At 47.7% G+C, this 26,351-nt stretch overlaps 1 protein-coding gene across 4 annotated transcripts; it reads left to right on the top strand.

Moving 5' to 3' along the window:
- On the top strand, positions 1–24,873 carry LOC139239602 (zinc finger protein 436-like). 4 transcript variants are annotated; one of them, XM_070868390.1, is made up of 4 exons: positions 1–250; positions 2,523–2,619; positions 5,540–5,728; positions 23,231–24,873. In XM_070868390.1, the coding sequence occupies exon 4, from the start codon at positions 23,563–23,565 to the stop codon at positions 24,514–24,516; it is 954 nt and encodes a 317-aa protein (XP_070724491.1). In that variant the 5' UTR covers positions 1–250; positions 2,523–2,619; positions 5,540–5,728; positions 23,231–23,562; the 3' UTR covers positions 24,517–24,873. The 4 variants fall into 4 exon arrangements, with proteins under 4 accessions (XP_070724491.1, XP_070724490.1, XP_070724489.1 ...); XM_070868389.1 differs by having other exon boundaries at positions 2,523–2,623; XM_070868388.1 differs by lacking the exon at positions 2,523–2,619.
- Positions 24,874–26,351: the final 1,478 nt, after the last annotated feature.

The raw sequence follows: 26,351 nt of genomic DNA, 5'->3' as shown, positions 1-26,351 counted from the left end.
TGTAATGGCGGAGGAGACATGTTTTGGGAATGCTCTTCGGAAGTGTCGTTTTAACCGGGACGGAGCGGGGTAAGGGACCAGCGGGGAGTCGGGGAGGCTTCTTAAACAACCCGTGCCCGCCGCAAACACGGAATAATAACCGGAATATCGGCGGTTGTAGCTTCGGGGCTTTCTCCCGGTCACAGGCCCTGGCTAACGGCGGCCATCTTGGTACAGGACGGAATGATCAGCGCTCCGCCACTTTGATTCAGTGAGTAGCAGAGCGCATGCGCCGCCATCTTGGTGCAGGAACAAAGTGAACAATGTCTGGAACTGAACCCAGCCAGAGTCAGTACCTTCAGGGGAGGGGAACCAGTGAGTGTAGAACTGAACCCAGCCAGAGTCAGTACCTTCAGGGGAGGGGAACCAGTGAGTGTAGAACTGAACCCAGCCAGAGTCAGTACCTTCAGGGGAGGGGAACCAGTGAGTGTAGAACTGAACCCAGCCAGAGTCAGTACCTTCAGGGGAGGGGAACCAGTGAGTGTAGAACTGAACCCAGCCAGAGTCAGTACCTTCAGGGGAGGGGAACCAGTGAGTGTAGAACTGAACCCAGCCAGAGTCAGTACCTTCAGGGGAGGGGAACCAGTGAGTGTAGAACTGAACCCAGCCAGAGTCAGTACCTTTAGGGGAGGGGAACCAGTGAGTGTAGAACTGAACCCAGCCAGAGTCAGTACCTTCAGGGGAGGGGAACCAGTGAGTGTAGAACTGAACCCAGTCAGAGTCAGTACCTTCAGGGGAGAGGAACCAGTGAGTGCAGAACTGAACCCAGCCAGAGTCAGAACCTTCAGGGAAGTTGAACCAGTGCATGTAGAACTGAATCCAGCCAGAGTCAGTACCTTCACGGGAGGGGAACCAGTGAATGTAGAACTGAACCCAGCCAGAGTCAGTACCTTCAGGGGTGGGGAACCAGTGAGTGTAGAACTGAACCCAGCCAGAGTCAGTACATTCAGGGGAAGGTAACCAGTGAGTGTAGAACTGAACCCAGTAAAAGTCAGTACCTTCAGGGGAGGGGAACCAGTGAATGTCGAACTGAACCCAGCCAGAGTCAGCACCTTCAGGGGAGGGGAACCAGTGAATGTAGAACTGAACCCAGGCAGTGTCAGTACCTTCAGGGGAGGGGAACCAGTGAGTGTAGAACTCAACCCAGCCAGAGTCAGTACCTTCAGGGGAGGGGAACCAGTGAGTGCAGAACTGAACCCAACCAGAGTCAGTACCTTCAGGGGAGGGGAACCAGTGAGTGTAGAACTGAACCCAGCCAGAGTCAGTACCTTCAGGGGAGGGGAACCAGTGAGTGTAGAACTGAACCCAGCCAGAGTCAGTACCTTCAGGGGAGGGGAACCAGTGAATGTAGAACTGAACCCAGCCAGAGTCAGCACCTTCAGGGGAGGGGAAACAGTGAGTGTAGAACTGAACCCAGCCAGAGTCAGTACCTTCAGGAGAGGGGAACCAGTGAGTGTAGAACTGAACCCAGCCAGAGTCAGTACCATCAGGGGAGGGGAACCAGTGAGTGTAGAACTGAACCCAGCCACAGTCAGTACCTTCAGGGGAGGGGAACCAGTGTGTGTAGAACTGAACCCAGCCACAGTCAGTACCTTCAGGGGAGGGGAACCAGTGAATGTAGAACTGAACCCAGCCAGAGTCAGTACCTTCAGGGGAGGGGAACCAGTGAGTGAAGAACTGAACCCAGCCAGAGTCATTACCTTCAGGGGAGGGGAACCAGCGAGTGTAGAACTGAACCCAGCCAGAGTCAGCACCTTCAGGGGAGAGGAACCAGTGAGTGTAGAACTGAACCCAGCCAGAGTCAGCACCTTCAGGGGAGAGGAACCAGTGAATGTAGAACTGAACCCAGCCAGAGTCAGCACCTTCAGGGGAGGGGAACCAGTTAGTGTAGAACTGAACCCAGCCAAAGTCAGCACCTTCAGGTGAGGGCAACCAGTAAATGTAGAACTGAACCCAGCCAGAGTCAGTACCTTCAGGGGAGGGGAACCAGTGAGTGTAGAACTGAACCCAGCCAGAATCAGTACCTTCAGGGGAGGGGGACCAGTGAGTGTAGAACTGAACCCAGCCAGAGTCAGTATAATAACATAAGAAATACAAGCAGGAGTAGCCCATAATACCCCTCAAGCCTGCTCCGCCATTTAATACGATCATGGCTGATCTGATCATGGACCCAGGACCATTTCCCTGCCCTCTCCCCATAACCCGTTATTCCCTTATTGGTTAAGAAACTGTCTATCTGTTAAATTTATTCAATGTCCTGGCTGCCACAGCTCTTTGAGGCAGCGAATTCCAGATTTACAATCCTCTGAGAAGAAATTCTTCCGCGTCTCAGTTTTAAATGGGCAGCCCCTTATTCTAAGATTATGGCCTCTAGTTCTAGTCTCCCCCATCATTGGAAACATCCTCTCTGCATCCACCTTGTCAAGCCCCCTCGTAATCTTTTATGATTCGTTAAGATCACTTCTCATTCTTCTGAATTCCAGTGAATTCCAGATGCCCAACCTGCTCAACCTTTCCTCATAAGTCATCCCCCTCATCTCCGGAATCAACCATGTGAACCTTCTCTGAACTGCCTCCAAAGCAAGTATATCCTTTCTTTAATATGGAAACCAAAACTGTACGCAGTATTCCAGGTCTGGCCTCACCAATGCCCTGTATAACTGTAGCAGGACTTCCCTGCTTTTATACTCCATCCTCTTTGCAATAATGGCCAAGTTTTCAATGGCCTTTCGGATCACTTGCTGTACCTCCAGACTAACCTTTTATGTTTCATGTGGTAGGACCCCCAGGTCCCGCTGTACTGCAGCACTGTGCAATTTTTCTCCTTTTAAATAATAAATTGTTCTTTCATTTTTTTCTGCCAAAGTGTATAACGGCGCACTCTCCAACATTATACTCCATCTGCTAATTTTTTGCCCACTCACTTAGCTTGTCGATGTCCTTTTGCAGGTTTTTTGTGTCCTCCTCACACGTTGCTTTTCCTCCGATCTTTGTATTATCAAACTTAGCTATGTTGCAGTCGGTCCCGACATCCAAGTCGTCAATATAGATTGTAAATATTTGGGGTCCAAGCACTGATCCCAGTGGCACCCCACTAGTTGCCAACCCAAGAATGAGCCATTTATCCCTACTCTCTGTTTTCTGTTAGTCAGCCAATCCTCTATCCATGCTAATATACTACCCCAACCCCGTGAGCTTTTATCTTACGCGGTAACCTTTTATGTGGCACCTTGTCAAATGCCTTCTGGAAGTCCAAAGACACCACATCCACTGGTTCCCCTTTATCCACCCTGTTTGTTACATCCTCAAAGAACTCCAGCACATTTGTCAAACATGAGTTCCTCTTCATAAATCCATGCTGACTCTGCTTGATTGAATTTTGCTTTTCCAAATATCCTGCTACTGCTTCTTCAATAATGAACTCCAACATTTTCCCAGCCACAGATGTTAGGCTAACTGGTCTATAGTTTCCTGCTTTTTGTCTGCCTCCTTTTTTAAATGGGGGCATTACATTTGCGGTTTTCCAATCTGCTGGGACATCCCCAGTATCCATGGAATTTTGGTAAATTACAACCAATGCATCCACTATCCCTGACGCTATTTTTCCTGACCCGAGGATGCAAGACATCAGCTCCAAGGGATTTATGCCCCTTTAGTCCCATTATCTTACTGAGTACCACCTCCTGAGTGATTGTGGTAAGTTCCTTCTCGCCCTATAGCCCCTTGACCATCCACAGTCATTCTTTGCTGGCTTTTAAAAGCTTCCCAGTCTTCTGTCCTCTCACTGGTTTTGGTCACTTTATATGGTCTTGTTTTCAATTGGATACCATCCTTTATTTCTTTAGCTTGACACAGAAGGCTATCTTTTCTTTGACATCCTTTCCTCCTCGCTGGAATATATTTTTCTTGAGAGTTGTGAAATATCTCCTTAAATATACGACACTGTTCATCAACCATCCTGCACTTTATTCTATTTTCCCAGTCCATTTTAGCCAACTCTGCCCTCATACCTTTGTAGTCTCCTTTATTTAAGCTCAGTACGCTGGTTAGAGATCCAATGTTCTCGGCCTCCATCTGAATTTGAAATTCAACCATGCTATGATCACTCATTCCAGGGGGATCCTTTACTAAGATATTTGTTATTAATCCTGTCTCATTACACAGGACCAGACCTAAGATAGCCAGCACCATCAGAGGGAGAGGAAACCAGTGAGTGTGGAACTGAACCCAGCCAGAGTCCGTACCTTCAGGGGAGGGGAACCAGTGAGTGTAGAACTGAACCCAGCCAGAGTCAGTACCTTCAGAGGAGGAGAGGGAGGGGAACTCGTGAATGCAGGTTGATTCCGGAGATGAAGGGGTTGATTTGTGAGGATAGTTTGAGTAGGTTGGGCCTGTACACATTGGAGTTTAGAAGAATGAGGGCTGATCTTATTGAAACTAATAAGATAATGAGGGGGCTGAACAAGATGGATGCAGAGAGGATATTTCCACTTATAGAGGAAACTAAAACTGGGGTTATCGTCTGAAAAGAAGGAGCCGCTCATTTAAAACTGCAATGAGGAGGAATTTCTTCTCTCTCAGGTTTGTAAATCTGTGGAATTCTCTGCCCCAGAGAGCTGTGGAGGCTGGGCCAGTGAAAATATTTAAGGCGGTGATAGACAGGTTTAACAGAGGTGCTCACAATCAGGAAGGCTTTCGATTGAGTCAGGGAACAGAGTGGTTCTGCTCACACAATCAGAGAATGGTTAGAGCACGGAGGGCCATTCGGCCCGTCGAGCCCTTGCCGGCTCCCAGCTGGTCCCACTGCCCCGCCCTTTCCCCCGGCCCTGCAAATGTTTTCTTTGAGATACTTATCCAACTCCCTTTAGAAAGCTGTGATTGAGTCTGCCTCCACCACCCTTTCAGGCCGTGCTTTCCGGATCCTAACCACTCTGCGTAAAATAGATTTTTCTTACGTCGCTTTTGGTTCTTCTTTCAATCACCTTTAATCCGTCTCCTTTGCTTCTTGAGCCTTCCAACAATGGGAACAGTATCTCTCTATCTACTCTGTCCGGACCCCTCATAATTTTGAACACCTCGATCAATTCTCCTCTCAACCTTCTCTGCTCCAAGGAGAACAATCCCAGCTTCTCCAGTCAATCCACGGAACTGAAGTCCCTCATCTCGTGAATCATTCTTGTCAATCTTTTCTGCACCCTCTCTAAGGCCTTCACATCCTAATGTGCGGTGCTCAGAATTGGACACAATTCTCCAGTTGAGGCCGAACCAGTGTTTTATAAAGGTTCATCATAACCTCCTTGCTTTAGTACTCTGTGATGCCCAGGATCCTGTGAGCTTGTTTAACTGCTTTCTCAACCTGTCCTGCCACCTTCAGCGATTTGTGCACATATACCCACAGGTCTCACTGTTCATGTACCCGCTTTAGGATTGTACCCTTTAATTTACATTGTCTCTCCTCGTTCACTTCATCATGCTTTTCTAATTTTATTTCATAACTCAGATTCACAGCCTCATTTTATTTCTTCCTCCGAGCCCCTCAACTTAATGTGGCAGTGTAATGTTGGCGAGTGGTGATTGATTGCCCTGGGAACCAACAGGAAGAGAGGTCAGAGGCTGGAGGGCCCAGGGAGTAGCGTGTTCTGCAACCAATCGCGGTGCTTGATGGGTGGATCCTGAGTCGGCCAATCAGGTGAGTCTGTGTGAACCCCTGTTGAACTATTCATCTTTTAAAAGTTAAATCGAGATTTCTTTTGTCAACAAAACAGTTTAACATTTGTCAGTATTTTGTTTTCCTGGAGTTCCTATTATGAGTTTCAGACACTTCAGTGCCAAGTGAATCAGGTGTTTAAAGGTCATTCATTTTCCTCTTTTCATGTCGCTGTTAGTTAAAGGAACAGAGACTGATTTCCCCTCATTGTGCATTTGTAGCAGTTAAAGTAACATCCTTCCTGTTGGTAGTGAGTGACATTCTGTGCTGGGCGAGATGGCTGGTGGTATCAGCCTTTAAAATACGGATCCTCTTGTTCAAATCTCTCCAGGGTCTCACCCTTCCCTATCTCTGTAACCTCCTCCAGCCCACCAACTCTCTTCATAGTTTGTTTTCTTTGGAACAGAGGAGGCTGAGGGCAGACCTTAATGAGGTGTATACAATTATGAGGGGGTCTAAATAGAGTGGAGAGGAAGGACCTATTTCCCGTCACAGAGGGGTCAGCAACCAGCGGAACTTTTTAGCCAGTACGTAGCAAGCCCAACAAGGGAGGGGGGAGTTCTGGACTTAGTATTAGGGACTGAAGCTGGGCAGGTGTGAGGGATATCAGTGGGACAGCATTTTGGTGCTAATGATTATAATTCAGTTAGATTTCGGGTAGTTATGGAAAAGGACAAAGATAGACTCGGAATAAAAGATCTGAATTGGGGAAAAGCCAATTTTACTAAACTCAGATGTGATTTAGCCAAAGTGGACTGGAAACAGCTACTTGAAATGGTGAAAGATTGGGAAATGTTGGTGTTCAGAGGGACCTTGGTGTCCTTGTACATGAATCACTGAAAGTTAATATGCAGGTACAGCAAGTAATGAAGAAATCAAATGGTATGTTGGCCTTTATTACAAGAGGATTTGAGTATAAGAGTAAAGACGTCTTACTGCAATTATATAGGGCCCTGGTGAGACTATACCCTGGAGTATTGTGTACAGTTTTGGCTGCTTACCTAAGGAAGGATGTAATTGCCATTGAGGATGGCAATGAAGGTTCACCAAACTGAATTCCTGGGATGGGAGGATTGTCCTATGAGGAGAGATTGAGTCGACTAGGCATGTATTCTCTCGAGTTTAGAAGAATGAGAGGTGATCTCATTGAAACATAGAAAATACTTACAAGGCTTGACCGGATAGATGCAGGTAGGATGTTTCCTCTGGCTGAGGAGTCTCGAACCAGGGGGTCACAGTCTCAAAATAAGGGGTTGGCCATTTAGGACTGGGATGAGCAGAAACTTATTCACTCATTAATTTTTGTAATTCTCTACCCCAGAGGGCTGTGGAGGCTCTGTCTCTTAGTATATTCAATACAGAGATCGATAGATTTTTGTACATTAAGGGAATCAAGGGATATGGAATAGTGCAGGAAAGTGGGGTTGAGGTAGAAGATCAGCCATGATCTCATTGAATGGCAGAGCAGGCTCGAGGGGCCAAATGGCATGCTTCTGCTCTGAAATCTTATGCTCTTATGTTGAAGTTAAATCAGTCTCAGAGCAGTGGGAGGCAATCAAGGAGGAGATAATGAGGTTTCAGAGGAAGTATGTTCCATGAAAGAAATAGGGTGGGACTAATAAATCTTGAGCCCCCTGGATATCAACATAAGAAATAAGAGCAGGAGTCTGCCATAAGGTCCCTCGAGACTGCTCCGCCATTCAATGAGATCATGGCTGATCATCTCCCTCAACTCCACTTTCCTGCCTGTCTCCATATCCCTTGATTCACCTAGAGTCCAAAAATCTGTCTATCTCCACCTTGTATAGACTGAGCATCCACAGCCCTCTGGGGGAGAGAATGCCAAAGATTCACAACCTCTGAGTGAAGAGATTCCTCCTCATCTCTGTCTTAAATGTCCTACACCTTATCTGGAGACTGTGCCCCCTAGTTCGAGATAGTCCAGCCAGGGGAATCTACCTCTTAGTATTTAACCTGTCAGCCCCCTTCAGAAACTTGTATGTTTCAATGAGATCACCTCTCATTATTCTAAACTCGAGAGTGTATTGGCCCATTCTACACACTATCTCATCATCAGACAGCCCTCTCATCCAGGAATCAATCTTGTGAACCTTTGTTGCATCGTGTCCAAGGCAAGTTTATCCGTCCTTCGATAAGGAGTCCAAAACTGTGCCCAGTACTCCAGGTGTGGTCTCACCAAGGCCCTGTACAATTGTAGCAAGACCTCCTTACTCTTATACTCCACCCCCTTGCAATAAAGGACAAACCATCTGCCTTCCTTATTGCTTGCGTACCTGCATGCTCACTTTCTTTGTGTCTTGCACGAGGACACCCCAAATCTCTCTGATCACCAACGTTTAAAAGTTCCTCATCATTTCAAAGATATTCTTTTTTTTTATTCTTCCGACCAAAGTGAATAACCTCACATTTCCCGACATTATACTCCATCTGCCACCTTACTGCCCACCCACACAGTCTATCTATATATATCTTGCAGACTCTTGTGTTCTCACGGCTTACTGTCCCACCTAGTTTTGTACCATCAGCAAATTTAGATACATTACACTCGGTCCCTTCATCTGGGTCAGTAATCATAAAATCATCGAAATTTACAGCATGGCAGGAGACCATTTCAGCCCACCGTGTCCGTGCCGGCCGACAAACAGCTATCCAGCCTAATCCCACTCTCCAGCTCTTGATCCGTAGCCCTGTAGGTGATGTCACTTTAAGTGCACATCCAAGTATTTTTTAAATGTGTTGAGGGTTTCAGCCTCAACCACCCTTTCAGGCAGTGAGTTCCAGACCCCCACAAACCTCTGGGTGAAGAAATTTCCCTTCGTATCTCCTCTTAAACCAATTACTTTAAATCTGTGCCCCCTTGTTGTTGACCCCTCTGCCAAGGGAAACGGGTCCTTCCTAACCACTCTATCCAGGCCCCTCATAATTTAATACACTTCCATCAGGTCTCCCCTCAGTGTCCTCTGTTCCAAAGAAAATAGATCCAGCATCTCCAATCTTTCCTCATAGCCAAAATTCTCCAGTCCAGGTAACATTGTTGTAAATCTCCTCTGTACCCTTTCCAGTACAATCACATCGTTCCTGTAATGTGGTGACCAGAACTACACACAGTATTCCAACTGCAGCCTAACTAGTTCAAGCATAACCTCCCAGCTCTTGTATTCCATGCCTCGACTAATAAAGGCAAGTATTCCATATGCCTTCTTAACCACCTTATCTACCTGGCCTGCCACCTTCAGGGATCAGTGGACCTACACTCCAAGGTCCCTTTGTTCCTCTACAATTTTCAGTGTTGTAGCATTCAATGTGTAATCCCTTGCCTTGTTAGACCTCCCCAAATACATTAGCTCACACTTATCTGGATTAAATTCCATTTGCCACTTTACTGCCCCCCCTGACCAGTACATTTATAGCTTCCTGCAGTGTGCAGTTTTCTTCTTAATTCTCAACCACACAGCCTATTTTAGTGTCACCTGCAAACTTCTTAATCATACCCCCAACATTGAAGTCCAAGTCATTGATATATACCACAAAAAACAAGGGACCCAGCACTGAGCCCTGTAGAACCCCACTGGAAACATCCTTCCAGTCACAAAAACACCGAATGGCCCACTCCTGCAACTATTTTCTGTGTTTCTATGACCCAACTTCCACAGCACTCTGAGGCAGCAAATTCCACAGATTTACAACGCTTTGAGAGAAGACATTCCTCCTCATCTCAGTTTTAAATGGGTGGCCCCTTATTCTCAGATCATGCCCTCTAGTTCGAGTCTCCCCCATCAGTGGAAACATCCTCTCTGCATCCACCTTGTCAAGCCCCCTCATAATAGAAACATAGGAAATAGGTGCAGGAGTAGGCCATTTGGCCCTTCGAGCCTGCACCGCCATTCAATAAGATCACCCCAGCACTTCCCCCCCCCCCCACACCCCCTCCACACCCCCCGACCCCCCCACCAGCCGCAAGGACCACATCCAACTCCCTCCCGAACACATCCAATGAACTGGCATCAACAACTCTCCGCTGTAGGGAACCCCACAGGCCAACAACTCCCTGAGTGAAGAAGTCTCTCCCAATTCCAGCAGCAAACAGCTCACCCCCCATCCCAAGAGCGTGCCACCCCCCGGCTCCGTACCCACCCAACACCGGGAACACTCCCACTGCACCCAACCCGCCCCGTCAGAATCCTACCCAAATGCCGAACACGCCCGGATGTCGAGCCCCCAGCCCCTGCCACCCCGGAACCACGCCCCCGCGACGCCAATCACACCACATCCACCAACCGCCATCTGTGCAGTCAACCCGTCCACCCCACTCCGAACACTCCCCGCACCGAGGCACAGAGCCCCCAGGCCTGCCCCTCCAACACACTTCACCCCCCCAGACCTCCGCTGCAATGTGGCCCCTCCTGTCCCCCGTCCTGGGTTTCTCCGCCCCCTACGTCCACCACTCTCCCCTCCATCCCCCGCCCCCGTCTCCCCTCAACTTCCCTCTGCCTCCCCGCGCAGGCTCCCAGCTTGGAGGCGGTAACCTTCTGGGGCAGGGAATTTTAGCCCCCAGCGTGGAAGTCCTGCTCCCGCCGCAGAATTGGCCTTACCGCCCCTCAATGGAAGCAGAGTGCAATTTCCCACACTCCACTTCATTTGGGGGCAGTTACCGGGGCACGACTGGATGCTCCTGTAACAGTTGGAGCTGGTGCTCTCCACTTTCTGTCCTGTGACAGTGGGAACTGGTGCTCTCCACTCTCCCATCCTGTGACAGTGGGAACTGGTGCTCTCCACTCTCTGTCCTATGACAGTGGGAACTGGTGCTCTCCACTCTCCCGTCCTGTGACAGTGGGAACTGGTGCTCTCCAATCTCTGTCCTATGACAGTGGGAACTGGTGCTCTCCACTCTCTGTCCTATGACAGTGGGAACTGGTGCTCTCCACTCTCCCGTCCTGTGACAGTGGGAACTGGTGCTCTCCACTCTCTCGTCCTGTGACAGTGGGAACTGGTGCTCTCCACTCTCTGTCCTATGACAGTGGGAACTGGTGCTCTCCACTCTCCCGTCCTGTGACAGTGGGAACTGGTGCTCTCCATTCTCCCGTCCTGTGACAGTGGGAACTGGTGCTCTCCACTTTCCCGTCCTGTGACAGTGGGAACTGGTGCTCTCCACTCTCCCGTCCTGTGACAGTGGGAACTGGTGCTCTCCACTTTCCCGTCCTGTGACAGTGGGAACTGGTGCTCTCCACTCTCCCGTCCTGTGACAGTGGGAACTGGTGCTCTCCACTCTCTGTCCTGTGACAGTTGGAGCTGGTGCTCTCCACTCTCTGTCCTGTGACAGTGGGAACTGTTGCTCTCCACTCTCCCATCCTGTGACAGTGGGAACTGGTGCTCTCCATTCTCCCGTCCTGTGACAGTGGGAACTGGTGCTCTCCACTTTCCCGTCCTGTGACAGTGGGAACTGGTGCTCTCCACTCTCCTGTCCTGTGACAGTGGGAACTGGTGCTCTCCACTCTCTGTCCTGTGACAGTTGGAGCTGGTGCTCTCCACTCTCTGTCCTGTGACAGTGGGAACTGGTGCTCTCCACTCTCTGTCCTATGACAGTGGGAACTGGTGCTCTCCACTCTGTGTCCTGTGACAGTGGGAACTGGTGCTCTCCACTCTCTGTCCTGTAACAGTTGGAGCTGGTGCTCTCCACTCTCTGTCCTGTGACAGTGGGAACTGGTGCTCTCCACTCTCTGTCCTGTGACAGTTTGAACTGATGCTCGACACTCTCCCGTCCTGTGACAGTGGGAACTGGTGCTTTCCACTCTCCCGTCCTGTGACAGTGGGAACTGGTGCTCTCCACTCTCTGTCCTGTGACAGTGGGAACTGGTGCTCTCCACTCTCTGTCCTGTGACAGTTTGAACTGATGATCTCCACTCTCCCGTCCTGTGACAGTGGGAACTGGTGCTCTCCACTCTCTGTCCTGCGACAGTTTTGATAAGATCACCTCTCATTCTTCTGAATTCCAATGAGTAGAGGCCCAAACTACTCAACCTTTCCTCATCAGTCATCCCCCTCATCCCCGAAACCTTCTCTGAACTGCCACCAAAGCAAGTAAAACCTTTCATAAACATGGATCAGGAAGGTCAAGATTCCGTTCGCCTTCCTGATCACTTGCTGTACCTGCATACTGTCCTTTTGTGTTTCATGCACAAGTACCCCCAGGTCCCGCTGCACTGCAGCACTTTGCAATCTTTCTCCGTTTAAATAATAACTTGCTCTTTGATTTTTTTTCTGCCAAAGTGCATGATCTCACACTTACTAATATTATACTCTATCTGCCAAATTTATTCACATTCACTTAGCCTGTCTATGTCCTTTTGCAGATTTTATGTGTGCTCACATATTGCTTTTCCTCCCATCCTTGTATCGTCAGAAAACTTGGCAACATTACACTCAGTCCCTTCTTCCAAGTCCTTTAATATAGAATATAAATAGTTGGGGTCCCAGCACTGATCCCTGCAGCATCACACTAGTTACTGGTTGCCAACCAGAGAATGCACCATTTATCCCGACTCTCTCTTGTCTGTTAGTTAGCCAATCCTCTATTCATGCTGATATATTACCCCCAATCCCGTGAAATTTTATCTTGTGCAGTAATCTTTTACGTGGCACCTTGTCAACTGCCTTTTGGAAGTCCAAATACACCACACTCACTGGTTCCCCTTTATCCATCCTGTTTGTTACATCCTCAAAGAATTCTAGAAAATTTGTCAAACATGCCTTCCCCATCATAAATCCATGCTGATTCTGCCTGACCGAATTTTGCTTTTCCAAATGTCCTGCTACTGCTTCTTTCATAATGGACTCCAATATTTTCCCAACCACAGATGTTAGGCTAACTGGTCTATAGTTTCCTGCTTTTTTGTCTGCCTCCTTTTTTAAATAAGGGCGTTACATTTGCAGTTTTCCAATCGCCAGGACCTCCCCAGAATCCAGGGAGCTTTGGTAAATTACAACCAATGCATCCACTGTCCCTGACGCTATTTCTCTTAAGACCCGAGGATGGAAGCCATCAGGTCCAGGGGATTTATCCGTCTTTAGTCATATTATCCTACTGAGTACCACCTTCTTAGTGATTGTGTTAAGTTCCTCCCCCCTGTAGCCTCTTGACTGTCCACTGTTGGGATATTGTTAGTGTCCTCGACCGTAAAGACTGATAGAAAATATTTGTTCAGTGTTTCTGCCATCTCCATGTTCCCAATTACTAATTCCCCGGTCTCGTCCTCTAAGGGACCAACATTTATTTTAGCCACTCTTTCCTTTTTATATACCAATAGAAACTCTTGCTATCTGTTTCTATATTTTGTGCTAGTTTACTTTCATAGTCTATCTTCCCTTTCTTAATCATTTTTTAGTCTTTCTTTGCAGGCTTTTAAAAGCTTCCCAGTCTTCTGTCCTCCCACTAGTTTTGGCCACTTTGTATGCCCTTGTTTTTAATTGGATACCGTCCTTTATTTCTTTAGTTAGCCACGGATGGATATCTTTTCTTTTACACCCTTTCCTCCTCACTGGAATATATTTTTCTTGAGAGTTGTGCAATATCTCCTGAAATGTACACCACTGTTCATCAACCGTCCTGCACTTTAATCTATTTTCCCAGTCCACTTTACCCAACTCTGCCCTCATAACTTCATAGTCTCCTTTATTTAAGATTAGTACGCTGGTTAGAGCTCCAACTTTCTCACCCACCATCTGAATTTCAAATTCAGATCATGCTGTGATCACTCATTCCAAGGGATCCTTTACCAGGAGATTGTTTATTAATCCTGTCTCATTACACAGGACCAGATTTAAGATAGTCTGCCCCCTGGTTGGTTCCGTTACATACTGCTGAAGGAACCCGTCCCTTATGCACTCTATGAACTCCTCCTCAAGGCTACCCTGACCAATTTGATTTATCCAATCAATATGGAGGTTAAAATCACCCATGATTATTGCTGTTCCCTTTTTACAAGCCCCCAGTATTTCCTGGTTTATGCGCTGACCACAGAGTAGCTATTGTTACGGGGGCCTATAGACTACACCCACCAGTGACTTTTTCCGCTTATTGTTCCTTATCTCCACCCAAACTGTATCAACATCCTGATCATTTGAGCCAATATCGTTTCTTACGATTGCAGTGATTCCATTCTTTATCAATAGAGCTACCCCACCTCCTTTTCCTTTCTGTCTCTCCTTCTGGATTGTCCAGTACCGCTGAATATTTAATTCCCAGACCTGGTCACCTTGCAACCACATCTCTGTAATGCCTGTCAGATCATACTCATTTGTATCTATTTGTGCCGTCAACTCATCTATTTTGTTCCAAATGCTACGTGCATTCAGACAAAGTGCCTTTAAGTTTGTTTTTTTACCCTTTTTTCCTGCTTGTTTCCTCTCTCCTTCAAACTCACTTTCTTTATTTTTGCTTTCTAACTCTAGCTTTACTCCCCTCCCTACTGAATTTATTTCCAGGTTCCTATGCCCCTGCCAAGCTAGTTTAAACTCTCCCCAACAGAACTATCAAACCCCCCCGTGAGGATATTGGTCCCAGCTCTGTTGAGGTGCAACCCGTCTGGTTTGTACAGGTCCCACCTCCCCCAGAAGCGGTCCCAGTGCCTCAGAAAACTAACGCCCTCCCGCCTGCACCATCTCTCCAGCCAGGTATTCATCTGCTCTATCCTCCTGTTTCTGTACTCACTAGCTCGTGACATTGGGAGGAATCTGGAGATCACTAGCTTTGAGATCCTGCTTTTTAATCCCTCTCCGAACTCTGCCTGCTGGAGAGGGGAGGGAGGGAAACAGTGAGCGTGGAATTGAACACAGCCAGAGTTAGCGCCTTCAGGGGAGGGGAACCTGTGAGTGTAGAACTGGACCCAGCCAGAGTCAGTATCTTCAGGGGAGGGGAACCTGTGAGTGTAGAACTGAACCCAGCCAGAGTCAGTACCTTCAGGGGATGGGAACCTGTGAGTGCAGATCTGAACCCAGCCAGAGTCAGTATCTTCAGGGGAGGGGAACCTGTGAGTGTAGAACTGGACCCAGCCAGAGTCAGTATCTTCAGGGGAGGGGAACCTGTGAGTGTAGAACTGGACCCAGCCAGAGTCAGTATCTTCAGGGGAGGGGAACCTGTGAGTGTAGAACTGAACCCAGCCAGAGTCAGTACCTTCAGGGGATGGGAACCTGTGAGTGCAGATCTGAACCCAGCCAGAGTCAGTACCTTCAGGGGAGGGGAACCTGTGAGTGTAGAACTGAACCCAGCCAGAGTCAGTACCTTCAGGGGATGGGAACCTGTGAGTGTAGAACTGAACCCAGCCAGAGTCAGTACCTTCAGGGGAAGGGAACCTGTGAGTGCAGAACTGAACCCAGCCAGAGTCAGCATCTTCAAGGGATGAGAGGGGAACGAGTGAGTGTAGAACTGATTCCAGCCCGAGACAGCACCTTAAGGGGCGGGGAGGGAGGGGAACCAGTGAGTGCAGAACTGAAACCAGACACATTCAGCATCTTCAGGGAAGGAAAGGAGAGGCAGTTGAGAGAAGGTTGATTCTGGAGATGAGAGGGTTGACTTTTAAGGAAATATTGAGTCGGGATAAATGGTTCATCATTAGTTTGGCAATCAGTAACTAGTGGGTTGCTGCTGGGATCAGTGCTGGGTCCCCAACTATTTACAATCGATATCAACGAATTGGAAGAAGGGACCGAGTGTAGTGTAGCCAAGTTTGCTGATGATACAAAGATGGGAGGAAATGCAATGTGTGAGGAGGACACACAAATTCTGCAAAACGACATTGACACGCTGAATGATTTGGCAAAAGTTTGGCAGATGGAGTATAATGTTGGAAAGTGTGAGGTCATGCACTTTGGCAGAAAAAAAATCAAAGAGCAAGTTATTATTTAAATGGAGAAAGATTGCCAAGTGCTGCTGTACAGCGGGACCTGAGGGTACTTGTGTATGAAACACAAAAGATCAGTATGCAGGTACAGCAAGTGATCAGGAAGGCCAATGGAATCTTGGCCTTTATTACAAAGGGGATGGAGTACAAAAGCTGGGAAGTCTTGCTACAGTTGTGCAGGGTGTTGGTGAGGCCACATTTGGAATACTGCGTGCAGTTTTGTTTTCCATATTTACGAACGGATATACTTGCTTTGGAGGCGGTTCAGAGAAGGTTCACAAAGTTGATTCCGGAGATGAGGGGGTTGACTTATGAGGAAAGGTTGAATATGTTGGGCCTCGACTCATTGGAATTCAGAAGATAGAAAAGTGATCTTATCAAATAATATAAGATTATGAGGGAGCGTGACGAGGTGGATGCAGAGAGGATGTTTCACTGATGGGGGAGACTAGAACTAGAGGGCACAATCTTAGAATAAGGGGCCCCATTTAAAACTGAGATGAGGAGAAATTTATTCTGAGGATTGTGGATGTTGGAATTCACTGCCTCAGAGAGCTGTGGAAGCTGGGACATTGCATAAATTTAAGACAGAAATAGACACTTACTTAAACAATAAGGGGCTATGGGGAGCGGGCAGGGAAGGGGACCTGAGTCCATGATCGGATCAGCCATGATTGTATTAAATGGCGGAGCAGGTTCGAGCCTGCATGGCCTACTGCTGCTTCTATATCTTATGTTAACCAGTGAGTGCAGAACTGAAACCAGCCAGAGTCAGCATCTTCAGGGGAGGAGAAGGGGAGGCAGTGAGTGCAGAACTGAAACCAGCCAGAGTCAGCATCTTCAGGGGAGGAGAGGGGAGCCAGTGAGTGCGGAACTGATCCCAGCCAGAGTCAGCACCTTCTGCGGAGTGGAACCAGTGAGTGTAGAACTGAACCCAGCCAGAGTCAGTACCTTCAGGGGAGGGGAACCAGTGAGTGTGGAACTGATCCCAGCCAGAGTCAGCACCTTCAGGGGAGGGGAACCAGTGAGTGTAGAACTGAACCCAGCCAGAGTCAGTACCTTCAGGGGAGGGGAACCAGTGAGTGTAGAACTGAACCCAGCCAGAGTCAGTACCTTCAGGGGAGGGGAACCAGTGAGTGTAGAACTGAACCCAGCCAGAGTCAGCACCTTCAGGGGAGGGGAACCAGTGAGTGTAGAACTGAACCCAGCCAGAGTCAGTACCTTCAGGGGAGGGGAACCAGTGAGTGTAGAACTGAACCCAGCCAGAGTCAGCACCTTCAGGGGAGGGGAACCAGTGAGTGTAGAACTGAACCCAGCCAGAGTCAGTACCTTCAGGGGAGGGGAACCAGTGAGTGTAGAACTGAACCCAGACAGAGTCAGTACCTTCAGGGGAGGGGAACCAGTGAATATAGAACTGAACCCAGCCAGATTCAGTACCTTCAGGGGAGGGGAACCAGTGAATATAGAACTGAACCCAGCCAGAGTCAGTACCTTCAGGGGAGGGGAACCAGTGAATGTAGAACTGAACCCAGCCAGAGTCAGTACCTTCAGGGGAGGGGAACCAGTGAGTGTACAAGTGAACACAGCCAGAGTCCACTCCTATTGGAGAAGGAAGTGTACCAGTGAGTGTATTTCTGACCCCAGTCAGAATTGGTGGTGAAAACTGGGAGTGGAGGAGAAACAGTTTAGAATTGTGTGTTGATTTGGATTTCAGCACAGCAGGAGGGACAATGTGTGGGACAGGGAGTTACAGCTTTGGAAGAATGAGCGAGGAAAGAATATTCCATGGAAACTAGGAGGCCAAGTTTCGACTGACCCATAGAACGGTGCACCTCCGAGAGGTCCGCCGACTTTCTCGAAGGAAAAGTGAGCCTTGTACTTCCCTCGGGATTCTCCCCGGTGATCTGGCCTGCTTCGGACTGAGCACAAGAGAAGCAGCGGGGGGCGGAGCTACAGCCATGTGCTAAAAAGAGTGTTGGCAGCTGCCCGTGTGTGCAGTGGGGTCTGTGTGTGTACACAGTAGGTCCTGGCCCTCCCAGCGTGTCGTGGCTCCGGGCGACCCTATCCCTGGCCGAAGGAACGACGCGATGTTCGCTGCCCCTAGCCCGGGCCGAGTGGCCTGCCTGCCTCGCCTCGCTGCTGCCTGACCTCTGGCCTCGCCTCGCCTCTTCAACCTTAAAAATGTAAGAGGCAGGCAGGGCTGTGTGTGCTGCTGGAGGGCTCGCAGTGCTCCGAAACGGATCGGTGCTGCAGTAGGCTAGGTAGCAACATTTAATTTTTTATTTATTGATTGATTTTTAATTTCTTTTCAAATTTTTATTTATTGATTGAGTTATTGATCATTTATTATTGATGATGGTTCTTTATTTTTAAAAGCGAAGTGTTTAATGTTTTGGAAAATCCTCGAACTTCCCTTCCCTCCACAACCCCTCCCCCGCCCGCCATCTCTGGCTACCGGCACCTGATTTCTAAAGTGTCCGCAAGGTTTTTCTGAGCGTACAAAAGTGGGAACTGACTCAGGCCTAAGTTAGTTTGGAGTAACTTTTCGCTTTCTAAACTTTCTTAACTGGCCAAAATGGTGTAAGTGGCTGGAAAAAGAAACTGAACTAACTGACTGAAAGTGGAACAAACTAAACGTGGAGAATTGTGATTTATTGGATACTCCAAAACAATCAGGACATTCTAAAAAGGGAGGGAGAACAGCCAGTTGTCGTGGTGCACATTGGTACCAACGACATAGGTTAAAAAAAAGGAATGATGTGCTACGAAACGAATTTAAGGAGCTAGGAGCTAAATTAAAAAGTAGGACCTCAAAAGTAGTAATCTCGGGATTGCTACCAGTGCCACAAGCTAGTCAGAGTAGGAATCGCAGGATAGCTCAGATGAATACGTGGCTTGAGCAGTGGTGCAGCAGGGAGGGATTCAAATTCCTGGTGCATTGGAACTGGTTCTGGGGGAGGTGGGACCACTATAAACCGGACAGTCTGCACCTGGGCAGGACCAGAACCAGTATCCTTGGGGGAGTGTTTGCTAGTGCTGTTGGAGAGGAGTTAAACTAATATGGCAGGGGGATGGGAACCAATGCAGGGAGACAGAGGGAAACAAAAAGGAGACCAAGGCAAAAGACAGAAAGGAGATGAGGAAAAGTGGAGGGCAGAGAAACCAAGGCAAAAAACAAAAAAGGCCACTGTACCGCAAAATTCCAAAAGGACAAAGGGTGTTAAAAAAACAAGCCTGAAGGATTTGTGTCTTAATGCAAGGAGTATCCGTAATAAAATGGATGAATTAACTGTGCAAATAGATGTTAACAAATATGATGTGATTGGGATTACAGAGATTTGGCTCCAGGATGATCAGGGCTGGGAACTCAACATCCAGGGGTATTCAACATTCAGGAAGGATAGAATAAAAGGAAAAGTAGGTGGGGTAGCATTGCTGGTTAAGGAGGAGATTAATGCAATAGTTAGGAAGGACATTAGTTTGGATGATGTGGAATCTATATGGGTAGAGCTGCAGAACACCAAAGGGCATAAAATGTTCGTGGGAGTTGTGTACAGACTTCCAAACAGTAGTAGTGATGTTGGGGAGGGCATCAAACAGGAAATTAGCGGTGCATGCAATAAAGGTGCAGCAGTTATAATGGGTGACTTTAATATGCACATAGATTGGGCTAACCAAACTGGAAGCAATACGGTGGAGGAGGATTTCCTGGAGTGCATAAGGGATGGTTTTCTGGACCAATATGTCGAGGAACCAACTCGGGGGAGGCCATCTTCGACTGGGTGTTGTGGAATGAGAGAGGATTAATTAGCAATCTCGTTGTGCGAGGCCCCTTGGGAAAGAGTGACCATAATATGGTGGAATTCTACATTAGAATGGAGAATGAAAGAGTTAATTTAGAGACGATGCTCCAGAACTTAAAGAAGGCTAACTTTGAGGCGTGAATTGGCTAGGATAGATTGGCGAATGATACGTAAGGGGTTGACTGTGGATGGGCAATGGCAGACATTTAGAGACCGCATGGATGAACTACAACAATTGTACATTCCTGTCTGGCATAAAAATAAAAAAGGGAAGGTGGCTCAACCGTGACTATCAAGGGAAATCAGGGATAGTATTAAAGCCAAGGAAGTGGCAAACAAATTGGCCAGAAAAAGCAGCGAACCCGGGGACTGGGAGAAATTTAGAACTCAGCAGAGGAGGACAAAGGGTTTGATTAGGGCAGGGAAAATGGAGTACGAGAAGAAGCTTGCAGGGAACATTAAGACGGATTGCAAATGTTTCTATAGATATGTAAAGAGAAAAAGGTTAGTAAAGACAAAGGTAGGTCCCCAGCAGTCAGAATCAGGGGAAGTCATAACGGGGAACAAAGAAATGGCTGAATATTGAACAAGTACTTTGGTTTGGTATTCACTAAGGAGGACACAAACAACCTTCCGGATATAAAATGGGTCAGAGGGTCTAGTAAGGAGGAGGAACTGAGGGAAATCCTTATTAGTGGGAAATTGTGTTGGGGAAATTGATGGGATTGAAGGCCGATAAATCCCCAGGGCCTCATGGACTGCATCCCAGAGTACTTAAGGAGGTGGCCTTGGAAATAGCGTATGGATTGACAGACATTTTCCAACATTCCATTGATTCTGGATCAGTTCCTATCGAGTGGAAGGTAGCCAATGTAACCCCACTTTTTCAAAAAGGAGGGAGAGAAAACAGGGAATTTTCGACCGGTCAGCCTGACATCGGTAGTGGGTAAGATGATTGAATCAATTATTAAGGATGTCATCGCAGTGCATTTGGAAAGAGGTAATATCATAGGTCCAAGTCAGCATGGATTTGTGAAAGGGAAATCATGCTTTACAAATCTTCTGGAATTTTTTGAGGATGTTTCCAGTAGAGTGGACAAGGGAGAACCAGTCGATGTGGTATATTTGGACTTTCAGAAGGCTTTCGACAAGGTCCCACACAAGAGATTAATGTGCAAAGTTAAAGCACATGGGATTGGGGGTAGTGTGCTGACATGGATTGAGAACTGGTTGTCAGACAGGAAGCAAAGAGTAGGAGTAAATGGGGACTTTTCAGAATGGCAGGCAGTGACTAGTGGGGTACCGCAAGGTTCTGTGCTGGGGCCCCAGCTGTTTACACTGTACATTAATGATTTAGACGAGGGGATTAAATGTAGTATCTCCAAATTTGCGGATGACACTAAGTTGGGTGGCAGTGTGAGCTGCATGGAGGATTCTATGAGGCTGCAGAGCGACTTGGATAGGTTAGGTGAGTGGGCAAATGCATGGCAGATGAAGTATAATGTGGATAAATGTGAGGTTATCCACTTTGGTGGTAAAAACAGAGAGACAGACTATTATCTGAATGGTGACAGATTAGGAAAAGGAGAGGTGCAACGAGACCTGGGTGTCATGGTACATCAGTCATTGAAGGTTGGCATGCAGTTACAGCAGGCGGTTAAGAAAGCAAATGGCATGTTGGCCTTCATAGCGAGGGGATTTGAGTACAAGGGCAGGGAGGTGTTGCTACAATTGTACAGGGCCTTGGTGAGGCCACACCTGGAGTATTGTGTACAGTTTTGGTCTCCTAACCTGAGGAAGGACATTCTTGCTATTGAGGGAGTGCAGCGAAGGTTCACCAGACTGATTCCCGGGATGGCGGGACTGACCTATCAAGAAAGACTGGATCAACTGGGCTTGTATTCACTGGAGTTCAGAAGAATGAGAGGGGACCTCATAGAAACGTTTAAAATTCTGACGGGGTTAGACAGGTTAGATGCAGGAAGAATGTTCCCAATGTTGGGGAAGTCCAGAACCAGGGGACACAGTCTAAAGATAAGGGGGAAGCCATTTAGGACCGAGATGAGGAGGAATTTCTTCACCCAGAGAGTGGTGAACCTGTGGAATTCTCTACCACAGAAAGTTGTTGAGGCCAATTCACTAAATATATTCAAAAAGGAGTTAGATGAAGTCCTTACTACTAGGGGAATCAAGGGGTATGGTGAGAAAGCAGGAATGGGGTACTGAAGTTGCATGTTCAGCCATGAACTCATTGAATGGCGGTGCAGGCTAGAAGGGCCGAATGGCCTACCCCTGCACCTATTTTCTATCTATGTTTCTATGTCATAGCAGTGCATTTGGAAAGAGGTGACATGATAGGTCCAAGTCAGCATGTATTTGTGAAAGGGAAATCATGCTTGACAAATCTTCTGGAAGTTTTTGAGGATGTTTCCAGTAGAGTGGACAAGGGAGAACCAGTTGATGTGGTATATTTGGACTTTCAGAAGGCTTTTGACAAGGTCCCACACAAGAGATTGATGTGCAAAGTTAGAGCACATGGGATTGGGGGTAGTGTGCTGACATGGATTGAGAACTGGTTGTCAGACAGGAAGCAAAGAGTAAGAGTAAATGGGTACTTTTCAGAATGGCAGGCAGTGACTAGTGGGGTACCGCAAGGTTCTGTGCTGGGGCCCCAGCTGTTTACATTGTACATTAATGATTTAGACGAGGGCATTAAATGTAGTATCTCCAAATTTGCAGATGACACTAAGTTGGGTGGCAGTGTGAGCTGCGAGGAGGATGCTATGAGGCTGCAGAGCGGCTTGGATAGTTTCGGTGAGTGGGCAAATGCATGGCAGATGAAGTATAATGTCGATCAATGTGAGGTTATCCACTTTGGTGGTAAAAACAGAGACAGACTATTATTTGAATGGTGACAGATTAGGAAAAGGGGAGGTGCAACGAGACCTGGGTGTCATGGCACATCAGTCATTGAAGGTTGGCATGCAGGTACAGCAGGCGGTTAAGAAAGCAAATGGCATGTTGGCCATCAAAGCGAGGGGATTAGAGTACAGGGGCAGGGAGGTGTTGCTACAATTGTACAGGGCCTTGGTGTGGCCACACCTGGAGTATTGTGTACAGTTTTGGTCTCCTAACCTAAGGAAGGACATTCTTGCTATTGAGGGAGTGCAGCGAAGGTTCGCCAGACTGATTCCCGGGATGGCGGGACTGACCTATCAATAATGACTGGATCAACTGGGCTTGTGTTCACTGGAATTCAGAAGAATGAGAGGGGACCTCATAGAAACGTTTAAAATTCTGACGGGGTTAGACAGGTTAGATGCAGGAAGAATGTTCCCAATGTTGGGGAAGTCCAGAAACAGGGGACACAGTCTAAGGATAAGAGGTAAGCCATTTATGACTGAGATGAGGTGAAACTTCTTCACCCAGAGAGTGGTGAACCTGTGGAATTCTCTACCACAGGAAGTTGTTGAGGCCAATTCACTAAGTATATTCAAAAAGGAATTAGATGAAGTCCTTACTACTCGGGGGAATCAAGGGGTATGGTGAGAAAGCAGGAATGGGATATTGAAGTTGCATGTTCAGCCATGAACTCATTGAATGGCGGTGCAGGCTAGAAGTGCCGAATGTCCTGCTCCTGCACCTATTTTCTATGTTTCTATGTTTCTATGAGCAACTCCTGTTGAAACTTGGCCCCTCGATGTGTCTATCCTGAATTTCTGTCTTGCACTGACAGTGATGAGTTTTGTTGTCTCCTTTTACAGCGTCTTCGAAGGGGAGATTTTCAGACAGTAAACACAAACCAAACATCGTGTCAAGATCTGACGGAGTCAATCGATTCATCAGGACCTGAATATCATCGGACTTTGAAAGTGGAAGGAGAAATGCTTGTCTGTCCTGCCTGTGGGAAAAGATTTCAAATATTAGTGTGACTGGAAAAGCACCGAGACACGCACACCCGAGTGATTGTTCCAGTGCACTGCCTGTAGAAAGAGTTTAATCAGTTACACAGCTTGAAGAAACATCACAAAATTTACAGCGCGGAGAATCTGTAAACGTGTTGTGTGTGGGCGAGGCTTCAGCTGATCATCCAACCATGGAGAGTCACAAGGATACCCGCACCATGGAGAAACCGTGGAAATGTGGGGACTGTGGGAAGGGATACAGATCACCATCTGAGCTGGAAATTCATCAACGCAGTCACACTGGGGAGAGGCCGTTCACCTGCTCTACGTGTGGGAAGGGATTCACTGCACCATCCCGCCTGCTGAAACACCAGCGAATTCACTCTGAGGAGAGGCCATTCACCTGCTCTGAGTGTGGGAAGGGATTCTTTCGGTCATCCGACCTGCTGGGACACCAGCGAGTTCACACTGGGGAGAGGCCGTTCACCTGCTCTGAGTGTGGGAAGGGATTCACTCAGTCATCCCACCTTGTAGTTCACCAGCGAATTCACACTGGGGAGAGGCCATTCACCTGCTCTGAGTGTGGGAAGGGATTCTTTCGGTCATCCGAACTGCTGGTACACCAGCGAGTTCACACGGGGGAGAGTCCGTTCACCTGCTCTGAGTGTGGGAAGGGATTCTCTCGATCATCCGACCTGCTGAGACACCAGGGAGTTCACACCGGGGAGAGGCCATTCACTTGCTCTGAGTGTGGGAAGGGATTCTTTAGGTCATCTGACCTGCTGGGACACCAGGGAGTTCACACTGGGGAATGTCCGTTCACCTGCTCTGAGTGTGGGAAGGGATTCTCTCGGTCATCCGACCTGCTGAGACACCAGCGAATTCACACTGGGGAGAGGCCATTCACCTGCTCTGAGTGTGGGAAGGGATTCTTTAGATCATCCGACCTGCTGGGGCACAAGCGAGTTCACACGGGGGAGAGCCCATTCACCTGCTCTGAATGTGGGAAGGGATTCTCTCGGTCATCCGACCTGCTGAGACATGAGCGAGCTCACACGGGGGAGAGTCTGTTCACCTGCTCTGTGTGTAGTAAGGGATTCACTCAGTTATCCACCCTGCTGAGACACCAGCGAGTTCACGACTGACTGCAGGGGTTGGAATCTGCTGTTAATCACATCCTGACTCAACCATGTTCATTCTGACAATTGGGGTTTGTTTCTGCTGATGATAACTCCTGTAACTGGACTGGAGTTTAATATTTGGGATATAGAAAAATAAATAAATAAATGGAGGGATGAAATCCTGCCTCTGGAGGGATGCAGGAGGTGGGAGGCTGATGTCCATGTCACCTGGTCGGAGGCACACCTGTTTGCCAGGCGGCGTCTTGTGTAAACCCAGTTTCAAATGACTGAAAATGATGCTAATAAAACACCATCTATTTTCGAGTTAGATTGGGGTACAGTATTCAATTCCTCAATAAAAAACATTTTAAAAGAAAAGAATTTTTGGAAGTTCTTCCACGTTGGTTAAGTTTTTTCAGAAGTTTTAAATGTTTCTGCTGGAGTTTTAAAAAAGTTTTCCCAAGTTATTTATAAGTTTCCCAAGTTGATTTAAAGTTTAAAATGAAAGTCAGTACTTAGCTACCTCCCTTGATACTATTCCCTGGGCACTGCCAGCCCTCTGCAGCTGCACAAAGCCCTGGCTGGACCACCCCTGGAGTACTGCGGGGAAGTAGAAGCCTGGTTGTCTCCAAAGGGGGCCCGAACGCCTGGACACAATATACTCTCCCAGGGTTAGAATCCCCGTGTACAGTTCCATGGTTAGAATCCCCATGTACTATTCCCCATGGTTAGAATCCCCACATACTCTCCCAGGGTTGGAATTGCAATGTGCAGTCGCAGAGTTGGAATCCTGTGACTGTACACAGTCGAAGTGAAAAATTGAGGTCTTGAATCTGAAATGGGGAAAAAAATCATAGAAACATAATTCAATTTCTATACTAAACTATTTCAAATCAAATCAAATGAATTGTTGCAACTAACACGTTACTTTCATGCCAAATGGGAAACAAGTGATGTATGGAGAGTACAGGACTGTTTGCGCCCGGTTGCACAGCATGTCCCTGGTTCTCCACTCCAAATGTGCTTCTTTAGGTTCGCAGTCTCATTGACACGTCCAACTGACGAGATGGACCTCGCCCTTTAAACCCCATCAGAGAAATATCAGCATTTGATGTTTATAGTTTGCCAAACTTTTATAAAAAAAACTGGTTAGGCCTCAGCTGGAGAATTGTGTTCAAGTTTGGGCTCCAAACTTTGAGAATGATGCCAAGCTTTTAGAGAAGGTGCAGAAGGAACGGTGCCAGGGATGTGGGACATCCGTGATGTGGAGAGCCTGGTGAAGTTTTCTCCAGAGAGCAGGAAAGGTTAAAAGGAGATTTCATCTGGATGTACAAAGTTATGAATGATTTGGAAGAAAGAGTAAATATGGAAAGTCTTTCCAGTGGCATTAGGGAAGGTAACCAGAGGGGTCAGACTTCCCATGATTGGCACAATGATGAGAGGTGAGATGTGGGATCATTTGTTACCCAGCGAATTGTTACGATCCAGAATGCACTGTCTGAAAGGGTGGTGGAAGCAGATTCAATAGTAACTTTTAAAAGGAAATTGGATAAATACTTGCCGGGAAAAATATACCGAGCTATGGGTAAAGAGCAGAGCAGTGAGATTCATTGAACAGCTCCACCAAAGAGCTGGCACAGACAGGATGGGCCGCATGGCCTTCTGTGCTATACCACACCCTGACAATGGCGAATGATTGTACCCAGAGTGCTCCAACCGGGGGAATACGCCCCATCTCCATCAGCAGGGAGGCAACGCGTGGGAAGGGCTGGATCCCAGAGAGCACCTCCCTGAGCGGAGAGGCTCCCGGGGACTGGGTGGAGTGAGCACGGCCCCGGGCAACAGCGAGTGTGGCTCTC

The sequence above is a fragment of the Pristiophorus japonicus genome, chromosome 28, assembly GCF_044704955.1.
Source record: "Pristiophorus japonicus isolate sPriJap1 chromosome 28, sPriJap1.hap1, whole genome shotgun sequence".
Taxonomy (NCBI): Eukaryota; Metazoa; Chordata; class Chondrichthyes; family Pristiophoridae; genus Pristiophorus; species Pristiophorus japonicus.
The sequence above is the reverse complement of the archived record's forward strand: the minus strand, read 5'-3'. Positions and strand labels throughout refer to the sequence as shown.